General features: G+C 37.4%; 2 protein-coding genes and 1 long non-coding RNA gene across 5 annotated transcripts in view; 2 read left to right on the plus strand and 1 right to left on the minus strand.

Moving 5' to 3' along the window:
• Window positions 1-40: 40 nt before the first annotated feature.
• On the minus strand, window positions 41-1452 carry LOC147762004 (uncharacterized). The gene is made up of 3 exons (XM_087010249.1): window positions 1353-1452; window positions 1021-1137; window positions 41-283 (listed from the first exon to the last, which is right to left on the minus strand). Exons 1-3 carry the CDS (start codon window positions 1427-1429, stop codon window positions 151-153), a joined length of 327 nt encoding a protein of 108 aa, XP_086866375.1. The 5' UTR covers window positions 1430-1452; the 3' UTR covers window positions 41-150.
• Window positions 1453-2688: 1236 nt separating this feature from the next.
• The window catches only part of LOC106173193 (beta-1,4-N-acetylgalactosaminyltransferase bre-4), a 31249-nt gene continuing 15254 nt past the window's right edge, over window positions 2689-18683 (plus strand). The window contains exons 1-8 of one of the 3 annotated variants that reach the window (XM_087010440.1): window positions 2700-2822; window positions 13051-13221; window positions 14840-15601; window positions 16436-16668; window positions 17130-17317; window positions 17661-17783; window positions 18079-18183; window positions 18441-18579. In XM_087010440.1, coding sequence (XP_086866566.1) covers window positions 15157-15601; window positions 16436-16668; window positions 17130-17317; window positions 17661-17783; window positions 18079-18183; window positions 18441-18579 — 1233 coding nt within the window. In that variant the 5' untranslated portion in view covers window positions 2700-2822; window positions 13051-13221; window positions 14840-15156. Of the gene's footprint in view, window positions 2823-13050; window positions 13222-14839; window positions 15602-16435; window positions 16669-17129; window positions 17318-17660; window positions 17784-18078; window positions 18184-18440; window positions 18580-18683 lie in introns of all 3 variants that reach the window. The other 2 variants (XM_087010441.1, XM_087010442.1) reach the window with 2 other exon arrangements.
• Window positions 9537-11222, plus strand: LOC147762005 (uncharacterized). The gene is made up of 2 exons (XR_015334128.1): window positions 9537-10223; window positions 10868-11222. It is a non-coding gene; the product is annotated as an uncharacterized LOC147762005 (long non-coding RNA).

An 18683-nucleotide genomic window follows, 5' to 3' on the forward strand; every position in this document is an offset into this window, starting at 1 on the left:
GGGCATAATCGACATGCCCATAAAATATGATCATCGGGCATTCGTCGCAAAGGGAAAATGAAAGTAAAGTGAGATCGCGACGGTCACACTTAACGCGCACTTATTGATCTCCATGAATAGTATTTAATTATTTATAATAAAAAACGGTCTTCATTTGGTCTTCATTTGGCTATACAAACATGTGGCGCAGGATTCTCCCGTCTGTTTCCATCCAGGACAGCACTGCTGGACTGCGTAATACTGGGTCTGTTGTCTCGGCTCTGATACATACACTGTCACAGGCCTGGAATACAGTACTAGGGTGTTCATTTGGCATTTTATCGAGAAGAATAAAAACAACAACAAAACAAAAAACAAAATACGAGACTCCGTACAATTAAATACACTGTGTGCGATCCTGATGCAATTGCTAAAACATTCACTGGAACTTGTGGTTACGATCAATACACAATACTTCATATAATATTGGAGTAGGTGACAACAAGGCCTCATTGGCAGATGCAACTAGAAAATCACACAGAAACCGCAGACTCTCGCCAAAGGGAACTATGTTTCACTATTATTTCACTAAACTCCCTTTTTTTATGAATTTGTTAAAAAAAAAATACCAACTTTGTCCTACCTCGCAATGGCGAGGTATCATATGCATGCATTAAATTTTTTGGGATCCAGATGGTGATCTAGATTATCACCAAAATTTTACCACTTCTAAGTTCGAGAATTTTTGCTGTTTTGTATTATTATTATTTCATACCGGCATACTTTATGCTTTCTCCTCCGTTTGTCTGTTTGCCACCATAGAAACTAAAGAGGATTTTGATAAAATTTAGCATGCTACAGCAGAAATTCTCGAACTTAGAAGTGGTAAAATTTTGGTGATAATCTAGATCACCATCTGGATCCCAAAAAATTTAACACATCATAACGCGGTCGGCCTACTTTACATAGCACAATACATAACACAGCATACATGTAATAATAAATAAGAAAAGACATCCTCACTGGCCATCCCGTATTTACCTATAGCGGGTACATCTGCTCCAGAGATTGCACTTGGTGGTGTATTTCTGATACTGCTGTCGACTGACCTGAGCATAAACCGTCACTGTTCTGCTTCTGGTCTCGGTGCAGACATTCCTACAAAGAGGAGCTTTAAATTGTTATTCATTAGACATCCAGACAACGTAGAAAGTTTGCCTGAATTTCATTGGACCAGGAACCAACACAAGACACTGACAAGATCAAGATATCAGAGAAGAAACATGCGACGGCTTGCTGGTATGGAGAACTGGTGGTCATTAATATCTTTGTATTGCCCAAACTATGAGAAGATGGCAGTATCCACTTCTTACCCAGTCAGAGAGTTTGCGTATCCAATTGAAAGAAAAATAAAAACCAGAAAACCAAGGGTGCTTTCCATAGCCGTCATGTTGGTGCCGAGTCCTCGGCTGCAGCAGCTTTACTAGGGCCTACAATGAATATACTATTACTATATATGTGGTCAGCTGGACGAGTTCTCACAGTGTACCAGTGACCGGTTCAGTCTTATAATCCCAGTTTATCAGTCCTGTCCAACTGGGTCTATTGCATGGAAACTGAGGAATTACACACACAAAGCTGACAAAGTAGACTGAATATATGTTGCGTTCCAGTCCCGTAGGCAGCAATTTCAAAAGGGAGGTTCTTTATCTGAAAAGGTGGACCTTTTACCATGAAATCTTGTACTTAGATAAAATTTTATTCAGAGGGGACATTTTCCCGGCAAAAAGGGGGGGGGGGGGGTCTTTTGAACCCCCCGACCCCTCTTCTCCCCCGGATTACGGGCCTGGCCGTTCTGTTCTAGACGTCTTAAATCAGTTATCGTAGTTTGCGGTCGTGCATGTCAGATGTCAGGGACCCAGTGGAAATAATGGCCTATCTTCGTATGTGGCATTAATTAATCTACTCCTTGCTGCCACCATGATTTAAGCGAACAGAAAGTTCTACACTCAAATTATTAGATTAACGCTTATGGTGTGGATTTTTTTTTAAAAATCGCCCCAAATGCCACTATATGCACACATACAAAAGTACCGCTACCGCAGCCGTGCTGGTCTTCTTTAACATAGGCCTACATGTATCGGGTAGGTCCCAGGCTACCATTTCAAGTAGTGCACATGTAATTATATTAAAATTCAATAATATCTAAAGAAATATACTAAATATGCTAAGGAGTAAGCTGAGTCTGAAGGACTTTTGTTTGCTTGAAGTATCTCAATAAAGCCCTTACTATTCCAGTGAAGATTGCAAAATGTCGTTGTGAAGTAAACCGCGTCCCACCTACTGCAATATCACAATTGCCACCTGCAGAAGTGCTGTATCCAAAAGCTGGGTGTGTATAATATACAATATGGTATGTAATAAGGTTCGCAGTCTCTATTTTCAATCAAATCCTAGCCATTATGAGCAAGAAATATGGCTTGCAAAAGTCAGTAATAACAATCTTACCATCGTCACTATTTATATAGCATTGCATTTATTCTGTAGGCACTTTAATAACAAGATTTTAAACGTTTAATGACTGTCTTTCCTATTGTTTATTTTACTCACATCATAATTTGAGAAACTTATGAGAAACGTTTATTTTATTTGAAGTACCAATTGATTTTTCTACCTGTGCGTTTTACTTATAATTGTTATTTCTTTTCGGATGACAAAATGGGAATGGCTTTTCTTGGAAATACATTAAAGTTGTCCTTTTCAACACGACATCGATACTCACAAATGAATGAGAGGTTCGTCGCCTCGAGGCACCGCTGCAAAGCTGAAGAGAAAAAGAAAAGGTTTGTGATTTTGTTTGGACGTTAAATGAAGCAGTAATATGTTTGTATTTTACGTTCAAGGTATTTCTATGTAGAAAGAAGTATGAGTGCGATAACCTTACAAGAAGTCGGTGCATTGGACTGTGTAATTATCCGTGATCTGCAACAAAAACACGCCCTCCTTTATTTTCTTTCATTTTATTCATTGTCTTAGAAAAGATAATTCAGTTTTCAAAAATTAAGAGGAAGATGGATTTCATGTTTTAGTTCATGTTAATGTTCTAGTAACTGGAGGGGGGGGGGGGGCGTCAATGGCAGCATGCACCACGATAGCAAGGTCTTAGGGTTAAAACACTAGATCCAGATCCAGCTTTTTGGGCCATGCGTTTAATCTGAACAGCTGCAGCTTAACAGCTTGCTGCATATCCTGTAAGGACATTTACTGAGGTTATTTCATTCACAACATTAAGTTAAGTGTTGGAGACAGGGACCGCGAGTGAAGGAGACAAAGGGTGGTGGACCTACTAATCTAAAATATCAAATGACGAGAGACTTACAGTACTTTTACTGGGGTAAAGACTTATATATATGCATATCAAATCAGCTTCGACCAAATCACCTAAATTTTTGGATTCTATATCACATAAAAATTATAGGGCTAACTAAATGTAAGAAATCAGGTTTATCTTTCAAGGTGTGCATCAGACGTGACACCGCCCTTGCCTACGGTAGTATGCAATGTGACTGTCTCAGCGGGGTTGGAAAGTAGCTCATCTCATCTCAGAATTAGTTCTGGGGTATGATACTGTGAAATGCGTACTGACACACACCTTGAAAATGGGTAGTGTGGTCTGATCTACCGGTGAATGCGGGATCATTTGGTGCCAAGTCTGATAGTTGGGTAGGCATGATTATCAACATTGAACAGATAAATGGGTAACATGATCCGGTAGATAAAAAACTATTTGGGGAAAATACTGTGAAGAATATTTGATTAAAGGTATCCTGGAAACGGGATTATCCCACCAAATTCAATTTTTTCTGGAGAAAGCAAGAAGTGAAAATGTCAAGATGCAGGTTAGTCATCCCTTTCAGTATAGCTACACAATTCTACAACAATTGTACTGATGTGGGGAATGAGAAATTCCTGAAACCAAAAACGACCTTTTTATCTCCCAACTGCATCTGTATAACTTGAGGTTTTGTGGAATAAGATTCTGAGAAGATTGTATATGTATAAATCTTTTAAATATATATGCATTAATTGTATATTTATAAATTTAATATATAATGTACAGATCTATGATATATGCATTTATTATATATAACATATAGATCTGTGATATATGTATTAATCATAATGTTAAGTTTAGTCTTTTGTACCTGGTATCAAAAGTTAAGTTTATATTCATTAAAGCAAGATAACCTCTGCAACATATTTTTCATTTATTTCTTTATCTCATTTCTGTCTTGATATAAAGTTCACAGATGTGTTTTCATTACGGGGGTATCCAATTGTGATCAGGAAGGGGGGGGGGGATAAAATGCCTATTGACTACCATGTTACTCAACGTGTATTGATCTGTAGGTAAATGGCTTAATTGGTATGTGAAACAACTGTTTTCATACCAAAGGTCAACAGTTGGAATGTTCAATGGAATAGTTCAATATGTGTCTGTGTGCAGATACAGTGTATATATAATACTGTATGTATGTATGTATGTATGAAGTAGATGTTCAGTCTGTAGTAAATGTTTAATCCTCAACTTGTTAACTGGGTCAGCTCGGAAAATTATATCCTACGATAAATATATTTTTCCCTGGTCAGCTTGACCTGAAACTGACCTTGAGGCTTTGCCATCGGTACATATTTTACACCACTCTGAATGTAGCTTATTAGTATGTCTCCAACCCAACCCAACACAGCTGGTTGATTCGTAAACATTCTGGTATGTTTCAGAGGGCACATTTATAAGGTTTCTGGACATTTATCAAGATTTTCTGAAGTTTATTGTAGAACGGAGCCATTTCAGGCCTTTTAGCCATGCATGTACGGGTGCTTTACATCAATATAGAACAAAAATTAACATTATTTACAGTTTCTGTTGATCCAGAGTCTGTATACAATTCCTAGAGTGGAAAAACTAAGCAGAGTTGCAGGTATATCATTCCCACACTGTAGACTTGACATAATTCTAACTAGAGAGAGAGAAAAATATGGGTGAAGTGAAGTGAAAACACATGGTATGATATATTGTAGCTAGAGCAAGAGAAAGTATTGCTGTAGTGAAAACTTGCTTTGGTTACATATAACCAGGATGTCATGGTCTGATGTATAGGAAAATGTGATGTATAGCATAACAATTCTGGTTAGTGGACAGGAAGAGAGGAAATGTAGGTGAAGTGAAGAGAAATGTATGGCTATAAAAGTAGTCTATCTAGTCTTAGAGTGAGAGAAAATCTAGGACTGAGGCCAAGTGAAAACTTTCTGGTTACACCAGGATGTTACTGTCTGATATCTGTGTGTGTGTGTGTGTGTGTGTGTGTGGGGGGGGGGGGGGGGGGGGGGCACAGGATATTGTTCTGCTGCCAAATCTTGATGATCATCCATGTGACTTTGTTAAAACGAAGTGCATGAACTGGTAACCATGTAGTAACCAATAAGCTGTGCAAAGTGTAGTCCACAGGAAATACTTACTAGTATATATTCCAACTAACATTCTACCGGGGTGGCAGATTATAGGGAAAAAAGGGGGTCAGAGATAGTAAAATGACTATTTATCTATTAAAGACATATCTGTGAATATCCTGTGAAAAGTCAATCTCTGGCCGCGGTAGAGGGTTATTCCAACTCATTTTTTTTACATTATGGATGTATCAACTATATAATAGTATACTAGTATATGGCAATATATGTATAAATTAATGTTCAAACTACAACGAACTAAATTGATGGTCCACCTGGTTTACCACGGGTCAATAGTTAATATAATGTTCATGTTAACATGGTTCAATCATTACAATGACTTCTGTTAGTGTTAAATGTTAATTAATATTTGACTGTTGTTGTCCATATATAATATAAGCACTGGTGCATTGGTTCCATATCAATATCCTTTACCAGAACTGGTATCCTATTAATATCAAGAGCTTAGAAATACTGCATGGGTTTTGTTGTTGTCTTTTACGCATATTCCATTTTATCCTTGAGTAAGACACAGTTGTAACTGTAGGTTACAGTTCATATTTTTTTAACTAGATAAGTTTTTTTTTCAACTCTGTTTTAGTTAATGATGTACACCTTAAACAATCCAGGGGTGGATCCAGAGATATTTTCTGACAGTCTTCCAAATTATTTTTGTTGATCCATCCTCCGTTTTGACCGTCTTCCGACAGAAAAAATTAGATACCTATCAATGTAAACTTAAAAATCTGACCGTCTTCCAGAAGACCCAGAAGATGGCCTAAATCCGCCCCTGTAAGACAGCCTAAATCTGCCGCTGCAATCCATATAATATTTTAGAGAAAGGAGTGCTATTAGAACACATTCAGAACAGCAGATTAAGTACCAGATCTGCAGATCAAATATAGCGACCCAGTAAAAAGCTTGTGGCTTAATTCCCAATTAGACGCTAAATAGATTCCCGGCGGGGATTGCGAAACAAGCGTTCAAATGGGTTGACCATGGCATACTTGATCCCATGATCTGTTAGTCTGCCGTTCTGAATGTGCTCCTAGGTGTCATTTAACAGCCCTGTATTCTCCCCTGTCAGTCTGTCAAGACTACTTGCTGAAGATTATTTATAATAATAAATAATTTATACTGAATTGAGTGCTGTTAAATGTGTACAGATATATTTTACGAGCTCTCTATAAAACACATTTTATATCTTTGCATAACATTCACAGTCACTTGAATAAAAGATGAAGACTATGATATAATAAATGTCTAAATCCACATATTGGGCTAAATCATGCAAATGGGATATTGAATGATAAAACAATGACAGACGTGTGACTAAAACTAGTACCAATCTGACTATTGCCACTGATGAATATTTCACTTCATAAAACTATCATCTGTTATATACACTTAAATTTTGGGTTCTCGGGTGTTTTTATTTATTTATTTATTTATTTATTAACTTTGTTAAGACTTAAGTATGAACTATAAAATGGTTTCAGTTTTCCAGTGATGCTAGTATCTGCAGCAGTTTCAAGTGACAGCAACATCTTCAGCTTAATTACTAGTAATACTTTACTGACTGTCATATATATATATACATAGCCTGCCTTCTCTGTTGAAATGTACTTTGATGGCCTTCTTTACATATTGATAGAAAATTACTAGTACCCACTTTAAGTTCTGTAATTTTGTTTTCTTATCTAGGAAACAACCAGCAAAGTAGCATTTAAGTAAGATAATATATTAGAATAGCTCTGGAAGATTATTGGAAAATGGGGGTACTGGTACACAGTTTGTAGCTGCTGGGGGCTTTGATGAGTTTGACACTAATTACGATTTGATACTGACTTAGGAAAACCAAAACAAGTTGTTTTAGTATTGGTAATGCTGGGAAAATAGGGAAATAAAGCAATGCAGCTTGGTGAAATCAAATGCAGTATGTAATTACTCAATTTTTTTAATGAGCAGAAATTACATAATTTTGTAAGCACAAACTGTATGCCATTTGTTGTGCTTTTGCTGCATTTAATAGAACTCTGGAGCACTCTGCTTTAAATTTTGATGTTTTCACTCAATAGGAATATTTTAATTTTAAGAAATTATGATTGAATAATGTAGCATCTGTAAATCACTGTATCAGTAGCCCCAATCTGGTCTGTAGTCTGTATGCTGTGCCCTTGTCACTTTACACTTGATTTAATAAGAAATCTGGGAGTGTGACTCCCATTGGAATTAACCTTTGTAAGAGTTCACTCAAAATAAAGCTAAACAAACACAAAATCTGCTTGAGTTAGAACAAAGTATTAGGAAACAAGACCCTTGTGGGGAAATATGTAATGTGTAATAAAACCACCTGTGACTAATAGTTAACTACATTTCTGTTGTGGTGATTAGGTCTACATGTCACTGTATAAAGGAAAGAGACGGGATTGACATGCAGCTCAGTTTAGATTATTCTTGTACTGGTACTAGTACATGCATTATTTATTATGACTGTCTGTGTACAACATATCCTGTATACATATGCACATACACAAATTGTTATGACCGTTTGCAATAATATATAATATATTCTGTATACATAGGTACATACATAATTTATTATGACCGCGTACAGTATATAATAAAATATATCCTGTACTACACTCAAACTGTAGGAAAGGGTGGATGGATTAATTAGGAAAAGTTTATTGGTTCAGCCTTGCCATTGAAGGTTAAATGATCTGAGACTAAATGGAACTACAGCATATCTAGTGCAGATAACTTACTAGTAGACATCTGATGATTAAATGGAGTTCAAATTCTTCAAAAATATCAGATTCACAAGTGAATGATATAATTTCAAGATGATGGCATCAGTTTATACAAGATGATAAAGGATTGACGGACGCTGCTATTCAGAATCAAGTGGGATATGTTTTTTCTATTATTCTTCTGGTGTCAGAGATTCTGCAAAATTATTGGATTATACTAAGTACTAGTACATGCATATCAAGCAAAAGAGGTAAAAAATTATGAAAAAGCTCCCTCTGACATTTTTCGTAGCACACACTTAATGTACACATTTTATACATAGTTTATTATGCATTATCCTCCAAAATGGTCACTATGTCATAGGAAGTCATGAATTAATGCCGCAAAATTTGTTAGCAACATGAGCTGCTCATTTTCTGTTAATTCAGCTTGGAAAGGCAGGGGTTAGTAGGGGGTGCTAGGGTGCTGTTGTCTTTCACCCCATTTCCATAGATTTTAAGATCGATCCAGCCCTGTGGGGGGGCTCACTAGATTACTGTCAGCTTGGCCAGCTTAAGTGTCTGTCCCGCCTACTAAAAGCTGTAAGGGGGTAATTAACTATGGTGCCCGCTCAGCTGACTGCAATTTAGCGTGAACCCCCAGGGAGTTAGGTCGATCTAAATCTTAATCTTTAGATCGATCTAAATCTCTGGGAAAGCACCCTTAACATGGCTCCGCAATACATACCATCAGGCCGTGACAGGAAATGTATTAAATAGGGATTTAAATAATAATAATACTTCAATGAACTGTAAAATGTCAACATATTACAGGCTGTACAAAACTAATTTTACACACATACACGCACACACACACAATACAGAACAAAACAAAACAAAAACAATGAAACAAATAAGACAGGAGGAATAAGAGGCTAATACGACTATATTGTTTGTGATGGGACAGATGTCATCCCTATTATCAATCTGGCCACTGAGGCCACCCATTGTGTAGTCTTAAAGTTTATTAGGTGAATACAGTCTTAGAGTTTGTTAGGTGAATCCAGTCTTAGAGTTTATTAGGTGAATCCAGTCTTAGAGTTTATTAGGTGAATCCAGTCTTAGAGTTTGTTACAAGTAGGTAAATCCCCAGTCTTAGAGTTTGTTAGGTGAATCCAGCCTTAAAGTTTATTAGGGGAATCCAGTCTTGGAGTTTGTTAGGTGAATCTAGCCTGAAAGTTTATTAGGTGAATCCAGTCTTGGAGTTTGTTAGGTGAATCCTATCTTAGAGTTTGTTAGGTGAATCCAGTCTTAGAGTTTCAGGGTTCTGCCGAGGCCGCGATTCTGCGAGATTCTCGCCAAAAAAATAAAATTCTCGCACAAAAATTACCAAAGATGCGAAAATTCTCGCATACAAACCGAGTGAGGGTGCTATCATTGTTCTTGAGATGATAAAAGACACATTGAGAGTGGCGTCTAAAATTGTTTATCTAAATAATCATCACCGGTATAAATTTCTTCGCATCGTCCGCTGCATTGACTTGTTAACACAGTGTAGCTAACGTCGTCATGTGTGTGTTTCCGATGTACCCTCGTAAGAGATCGTTTCAAGCAGCGTCGTCATTTGTTGTCGTAATATCAATAGTACCTCTTCATGACTACAGTCCAATCGGCAATCCTCGTGTGACTCCGCTGCACTAAAGTTAGTTGAGCGATTGAGCGGTTCTCTCATTTCGCGGGATAGTCAACCAAATGATAGACGGCGTGACAGTGATATTCAACCTGATGAAGCGTGGTTAAAGTGGCGGCTTCCGCGCCGAAACGAAAGTTAAAAAACAAAGATCGATTTTAAGCTTTATGCCAAAGTCTACGGCAAGCGGTGGAAAATCAGGTCAGACTCCTGTTAATCCCCCTCAGATGAATCCGTCTCTCCGCCTGACAAGTCGGAAACAAATTTCTGAAGTTGCGACTCCAGATGAAAATGACAGTTCGTTGACGATAAAGGTATGTTCATTCCGTGGCATTTTTATTTTACGTTTTGGAAGGACACTTGACACTTCGTTTGAAAATGTGAAAGAAAGTAAAAAAAAAGGTAATAGGCCCGTTTTTGATACGTTTATTCCTCTATATGTGAGTATGATAATATGAAAAAGAAGTTAAAAAAGTAAGGAGGCCCGTTTTTGATATGTTTATTCCTATCACTCTATAGTGTATATATGTGTGTGTGTGTGTGTGAGAATAAAAATTTGAAAAAAAGGAAATGTTTAACTTTAATGAAGAAGTAAGGAGGCCTGTTTCTGATATGTTTATTCCTCTGTATATGTGTGTGAGGATACTAATTAGTAATTTGAAAAAAAAAAGTTAGGGCCTCCTAATCAAGGATATTTTCATAGAATGCACTCAATCAAATGTGTGACCTATATTTTTTACTTTAGCCTTTATTTTAAAAAGTAGTCAATATTGTGAAACTGATAAATCAAAGATAAAAATGTCCTTCCCAAACACTATTATGCAATTTTTCCTGATAAAAGTGTTAATTAAGTCATGATTAATCATCAAAACCTAAAAATTCTTTTGGATTGTGGTGTCTGGTTCCAGAAATTACAAGTTTGTAAGTAGGAAAAATTTTAACTTTTCTTTAATTTTAGGTCTGCAGACCAAATACCATCAAAGGGCCTGAAAGAAAGAAACCGAAAGTAGTGCCACAGAAATTTCAACACGATTGGTTAAGAGATTATTCTTGGCTCTGCTATGATAATGAGGCAGATGCTTTATAAAAAAATCATTTGCAACTGTATATACATACTGCCTATGTAAAGTTACTTTCAAAGTTGAATCAGTTCAGTTTGTGAACTTTAATAAAATACCAGACTAGCAGTGTATGTTTTTACGTAAAATATCATTTTTCCTGATCTCCCACTATTTCTCAAAATCTCCCCAACTTTTATGCTCAGAGGGGAGAATTCTCCCCCCTTTTTTGAGACCTTGGCAGAACCCTGGAGTTTATTAGGTGAATCCAGTCTAAGAGTTTATGTGTGAATCCAGTCTTAGACCACGTTCACAGCGATTTGAGCCAGGCTTTAAAAATCCTGGGACTAAATATGGCGGAAGTACATGAAAGGAAAACCGCCTAATCTTTTAAAAGTCTCTCTGCCTCTCATACACCTCCCCACACGTCGTCCCTGCGGGGTACAATCATTAAATCTCGGCTCTGTTCGCCATGTGGAAGCTACCTGAGAAATATTAAGTGGTCATGCTCATCAATTAAACTCGAGGTGAAGAAAGGGTGGCGGATGGAGGCGATCGAAGGAAAAAAGCTCTTCTGTTCTATTATCTTTCAAAAAGGAAACGAAAAAGAAATGAATTGGCCCGTAGAGCAGCGATGAATCAGCTATCTACGGAGATAATGTCACCAGAGATATTCACTGAGATACCCAGCCCTAGTAGACAGAGGAGGAGGAGGGCAGAATTTTTGCCTATGCAGTCTCGTCAAAGGGTTGCAGTTCGTTCTGATGCTGATGTTTGCCTTGTTCCCTATGCTTGATCGAACTGGGAGGGGGGGTTCACGCTTTTGATCCCGATTCATAGCTGCGCTACGAGCCAATTCATTTCTTTTTCTCAGGTAGCTTCCACATGGTGAACGTAGCCGAGATTTAATGACTGTACCTCACAGGGATGACATGTGGGGAGCGTGTGAGAGGCGGAGAGACTATTAAAAGATTAGGCGGTTTTCCTTTCGAGTACGTCCACCATATTTAGTCCTAGGATTTGTAAAGCCTGGCTCAAATCGTTGTGAATGCAGTCTTAGAGTTTGTAAGGTGAATCCAGTATTTACATTCTAGTCAAGGTTTATTTTCCAGAAGATATGTTGACATGATGATTCAAGTCTAGAACCACATGACTTTTATTACCTTAAGTATTCTCCACAGTAAGCCGAAGAAAAGTTGAAAACACATGACTTCTATATAACCAGTACTGTACATGTGTACTAGTAACCTTTGCTCCATCCTGTTCTGCTTTGTTGATTCCAGACTTACTAGTACCAGAAAAATAACCAAGAGATACCAGGAGCTATTTATGACTTTATAACCAAGACTTATGGAATAAAATTATTTGCTAAGTTTTATAATTATGTGTGAGGACGTGGGCGAAAAGGGGAGTCACTATATTGAACGTAGGTTGGGAACTGATGAATGAAAATAAGTAATTAAGTTCTGCCAGCAATCAACTGTGTGGCAGTCAGTAATATGTACTGCACTGGTACATGGGTTAATTTTTCCTTACCACAAGGTGCGTGTTGGGATGACACCGGTCTCATGAATATGTTTTTCTTTTCACATTGATCTATGGGGCATCATTAAGTATTGATATTTATTGGATGAAGCCATTATTTGTGAAGTTGTCCTTCATGTGATATTCATGATGTAACTTTCATCTAAGACCTGATTTATGGCTTTTCATTTAATTAAAATTTGAATATGGAAGAAAAGAGAACTGCACTAGTCCTGTACTTGAGCCCACGTCAGTCTAGTACCGTAGATCATTTCTGAACGCAGCTGTTAAGTCAGATTTTTCCCAAGCTTTTACCACAGGTCTCATGAGAAATGACCTTCACCCTGAGGGAAGGTCGGGTCATCAGTGATCTCATTGTTTTAAAGCAGGTTCTTTAAGAGCCACAGCATTGTGCAAAGAGAACTGTGGACTTTGATACTTTAGATTTTGCCATCAGTAGATTTACCAAGCAGCTGCAGAGGAAAGTTGCAGTGATCACATCTCAGGCACTCGTGACAAGTGCTCACATTCTCAATCTTACCACTGAATTTCCTTCCAGACTGGAGCAGTCTGAGTGGTTTCTACTGTTCAGACGTACCAGAAATCCTGCAGTCGTAGACGGTTTTTAGTTTCCTCACAGTGACTGCACCAGAAAACAAGACACCTGTCTCCCCAGAACTGCGCCAGAAATAACCAACTTACAGAGCACAGGAAGACAGCTAACACTAGTGTAAGCCAAGCTTGAAATACATGGAATACAATTTTTTTTTTCTTTTTTTTTTTTTTTTTTTTTTTGAGAGAGAGAGAGAGAGAGAGAGAGCTCAACATAAATGTCAGCTTTTTATTTATTTTTTTTTTATCATTTTTTTTTTTTTTGAGATAGAGAGAGAGAGAGAGCTCAACATAAATGTCAGCTTTTTATTTTTTTATTATTTTTTATTATTATTATTATTATTTTTTTTAATTTATTTTTTTTTTTTTTGAGGGAGAGAGAGAGCTCAACATAAATGTCAGCTTTTTATAGTTAAAACTATAAACTGAGGCAGCAAAGCAGAGACCAAGGGCTCACAAACCTATAGCTAGGCAGTGTTTAGTAAGGGGACATAGAGAGAGAAAATGTCAGCTTTTTATAGTTAAAACTATAAACCGAGGCAGCAAAGCAGAGACCAAGGGCTCACAAACCTATAGCTAGGCAGTGTATAGTGAGGTGACAGAGGGAGAGGGGGGGGTTCTCGGTTCAGATGATACTCTTTTACAGATAACAAAATATCCTCATTTCCTCAATGTCCAGTAGGTTTTCTTGCTCATACTTCAGTAACAGTATGTCAGAACAGTTTACGCATGAAACGTCTGGTGCTATGTTGACACAGAGGACAATATTGATTAATATTTCAGAATGGCACTGTTTTACGAGAGGGATGTCCCCATGCACACACAGATAGATGCACACGTGTACATGCATGCACACACACACACACACACACACACACACACACACAATACATTTCTGTGACAATCAGGTGCCTGGCCTGAATTCAGCAAAGCCAGTTTTAGCCAAATGCTAAATATTTTCTAGGTTGGTATAAGAAACTCTTTTTCCGGTATGTTTTACTTTTTTTTTTTTTTTTTTTTTCAAATTTAGACATTATTGGGTTTAATATTTTATTGACATCTGCTTCATGGTTGACCAATTACTAGTTAGGAGTAAAAGTTTTATTAATGCAGGCTGCAGCCTTGTTTTGTGTACACTTCTCTTGGATTGCAATCGTGACTTGTCTGTTCAGTGTAGTTTCTGTCTCCGGAACTTGAACGGAAAAAATAAGATTAAGTGCTCAAATAAATATTATATGATAGTAACTGTCAAACAGTTTTGTTTGTATGAGTTAACTTACGTTGAAATAAGGTAATGTACCTTTCATTAATTTGGATTCTAGTGCACTTTGCCAGCTGTACCAGTATGGCAGATATATAGCAGGCGTATTCCAGAGATACATTAAACTTGGATGTTGATCATATATCTGACCTGTTCTGATGTGTTCTTATCATCCTCCTCTGACCTTCCAGATACTTGGAGTTCAAAATTAAATGTATAATGATACACTTGTAGAATGAAATTCAAACACTAAGTGCCTTTTGATTGTTTGTTTTAAGATAATAATTTTAAAAATTGTTTACTTTAATTCCAGTCATATTTTCGCAAAAGTTTAAAAAGATGAAAGCATTATATTATATTACTTTACCTGCCAATCCCAATATAGTTCATTCATAAAATCAGGATGGTATTTATTTTTATAGATGTGTCTAGCAGTTGTGATAAAACTTAAGTATAAATATTTTATTTTATGCAGGTGAGCAGTGAACAACACATTATACATATCAAGCCAGTAGATAGGACAGCTTAGGAAGGAAGACATCTGTTCCATCACCTTGACTCGACACAAACATGAAAACTAGGACATCTGCTAGCAAAGATGGTTGAGACGACGTGACAAGATCACTCCAGTAGGTGGCAAGACAGCAAACCCACAGCATCTGAAAATTGATAATTTTACAAAGGGAAAGCAAAGTGATGATTTTCAGTTGGTGATTTTCAGTTTTCTCATCAGCTATCAGACAGCGTGTGCAAGTCAAGAGAATCACTTCTCATTGGAGTTTTTCTCTATGCATGTGCTCAGCTGGTGTCTCGGAAGACGTCCCGGCCACGCAGGTCAAAATGACCACCAAGTGCAGCTGGACGTGTCTCATGGACAGAAGTCACCTCAAGTGGCTCCTCCTAGTGGTGGTCACGTTATTACTCATCCAGTACATAGGAAACCTGTTGGTTTATAAAAACTTCTACAATGTCACACAGTACTTCAATGGCGTCTACTGGCTAGGACAGGCAGTGTCTGGCTCTCTGTATGGTGTCCACCAGAAGAAGATGGCACACATATTGAAAGTCAATGGGACACTTACAACACTAGGCACAAATACAACAAACTCAAACACAACAGTTGGTATGGATTTACAGACGACGATGCTAGTCCAGCCGAACGTTACAGTGACAGTTGACACCTCAACGTCAAGTGGCAAAGATGGTAATTTATGTCCAAGTACCCCACCTGGACTCAGTAAGTAGCCACACACTTAGGTGGCCTTCACAACAGATGATCCTCAGATACACTGATCTGCAGATCCAATATGGTGGACCCTACATGAAAGAAGAGCCAACTAGACCGCTGATGGTCTCCCTGCCTCTGCACGTGCCATTAAATGGATGAAGTCACGGGGGGGGGGGTTTAATTGCCAGATTCCAGCAAGGACAGTGCTCGTGGAGGCAGTGAGACCATCAGCAGATTATAGCCATATCTGATCTACAGATAAGTAGATCTGAGTATCATCTGATGTGAATGCCCTCTTAGACTTAAAAATTGTGTTGGACATAGTCCTATGACAGAATTATCAAATTATCTTATTTATTCATTTACTTGTTTATTTATTTATTTATTTATTTATTTATTTATCTATCTATTTATTTATTTATTTGTTTATTTATTTATTTATTTATTTACTGTATTTATATTTGGGGGTGGAATACTTGCAACATTTTGCAAGTACATCTTGAATTTTTGGTTGAAGGTCTTTCACCAACTTGACATAAGTCAGAAACATTCTGCTCTGCTGCCCTCTGGGTTTGACTGCTATTGAATGCCTTAAGTTTGTATGAATTTTAGCAGTTTTGAATACTTTGGCAGTGGAAATATCTAGAGTGAGTTCAAGTGTTGGGTGAACTTATTTGATGTGTTATGTCAGAAATACATACTAGTAAAAAGATTAACGTTAAGGAATTTGTTACAAGTGGGGATGTGTTCAGTTTTAAATAGTTTACTTCTTGAAGACAGTTGATAGTAAAATCAGTGAGATATTAAACAGTTTTAAGAAGCTATCATTTTATTCTATTCCAGAGGGACGTATAGTACCAGACACGACGGCAGCCACATGGGAGACACTTCAGGCCAAATACAGCACTGTGGAGCCTGGGGGGCGGTGGAGACCCAAGGACTGTACGTCCCGCCATCATGTGTATATTGTGATACCTTACAGAGACAGAGACGAACATCTACGCATCTTGCTCAATAATCTTCATCCTTTCTTACAAAAGCAGCAGTTGGATTATGGGATATACGTGGTAGAACAGGTCGGTGTAAGGGTTCACCAGTAGGATGTGATATGAGGGCGATGCTGATTGCAGTTTACTAGATATTCTCTCTGTACTTAATCTGTGCATCTTTAGTATCAAATTCAATTTTTCCATGGTTTCCATTTATGTCCACAGCTAATTATGTGTTAAACTTGCCATGTAAAATATATTTTGAATGCTGCAATGTTGGCAAAGACACTTGTTCATGTTTAGAATTATGTTAATTTTTGTAAATCAAAAGTCTCTTTGTTAAATCATTATATACGTGAAGTATACAGTAGGAGTCAAAAGTAGTTACAGTATTTACAAAATTCTATAGAGTCCAGTTGCTGTCATTGTCAAAACATATGACGTCTTACTTTCTATAGCTAATTAATACATTGTATATGGATTACTTATCAACTTAGCCCTTAGCAGATAATCCCAGCTCAAACTCTGAATTCCTTGTCTCTCCACAGGCAGAGGGCAGCCATTTTAACCGCGGGATGTTGATGAATATTGGGTTCATAGAAGGTCTCCGCGTGTCGAATTACTCGTGTGTAATATTCCACGACGTGGACCTGCTTCCAGAAAATGACAATAATTTTTACTCTTGTCCTCAACAACCAAGGCACATGTCTGTTGCCATTGACAAGTTTAACTACAGGTCTGTATGCAACTGTATGGGAATGATCATAATTTTCATTTAATGTGATTATTTGATGTAATAAGTATGGTTATTTTTACATCACTTGTTCAGTGAGCCCGGAAATATACCATATGAGTGAGGAGTATAAACTGGATGTTAGGATTTTTGAAATTATTATGCAGATTAGATACCAGAGCACTCTTTTATGTTTGAAGGTAATTGATGGGATTAATGAACATCTAAATGTACATCTTGTCTTAATATTATATATACACATAAAGAATGCAGTGGGAAAGGCAGTTGAAATTATCTCTTTTTTGTTGTGTCAAATTATTATTTCAAATTTTTCAATGATTTCCAGGCTTCCATATGCTTCATTATTTGGCGGGATCACAGCACTGAGAGTCGAGCAGATGAAGAAGGTTAATGGTTACCCCAATGTCTATTTTGGCTGGGGCGGAGAAGATGACGACTTCTCAGACAGGTTTGTACTGCTTTAGATTTACAACTGTTTTTAAGCAGACACTTGATTATTTATTCTTCATAATCTCTGCTTGAGTCAGAGAACATACGGAAAAAGAGGATATGGACAGCATCTTTTTTTATTTTCTTACTTGCATTAAAACAAAGACAAGTAAAGTGCTTCACTAAACCCTGAGTGCTTTTGATTTCTTAACTCCTTGAAATGAGATGTCTTTGCCAGGAAGATATTTGCTGCTTTAAATCTATCAGAATATACACACATTTCTGAGATGATGGTTTATTTTAATTTTTTACAGAGTGCGTTCTAAGGGTTACCAGATAACACGTTATCCAGCAGAAGTCTCACGCTATAAGATGATCAAGCACAATAAGGACAAATCCAACCCGCCAAACCCTGTCAGGTAGAAATTGAAACAAACTGCCGAGTTTCATTAGGTCATAGATATTGTTTTATCTTCATAGCACCCTTATGAAAAAGTCCTATAGGATCCTATAGGAAATTGGGCCTATTTCCTATAGGATAATATAGGATCACTAGGGCAGCTACCAGCATTATGTTAAATAAAAGAACTCTGAGACATATCACCAGATACAATACAAAGAAAATTTTGGGTTTAATGGAGTCAGAAATGTTGAGAAATCTGTTGAAATGTTGCAGGTTCTCACTGGTACGCACAGCTAAGTCTCGCTTCAAAGTGGATGGGTTACAAAATATTCAGTACGAGCTGGTGAAGAAAGAAGAGCGCCCTCTTTACACGTGGCTCAATGTCAAAATCGATGAGAAGAAAGTGCTGCAGGTGAGTGGAGCATCTTGTGCTCTCAGCGCCATCTAGGAATAGGTTTTGGAGTATGGTGGTAGGCAGCCCCATTTGTCAAGCACTTCATCCATGTGGTAGTTTGA

This window comes from Lingula anatina, chromosome 4 (assembly GCF_051362555.1).
Source record: "Lingula anatina isolate TDL-2025a chromosome 4, LinAna3.0, whole genome shotgun sequence".
Lineage (NCBI taxonomy): Eukaryota > Metazoa > Brachiopoda > Lingulata > Lingulida > Lingulidae > Lingula > Lingula anatina.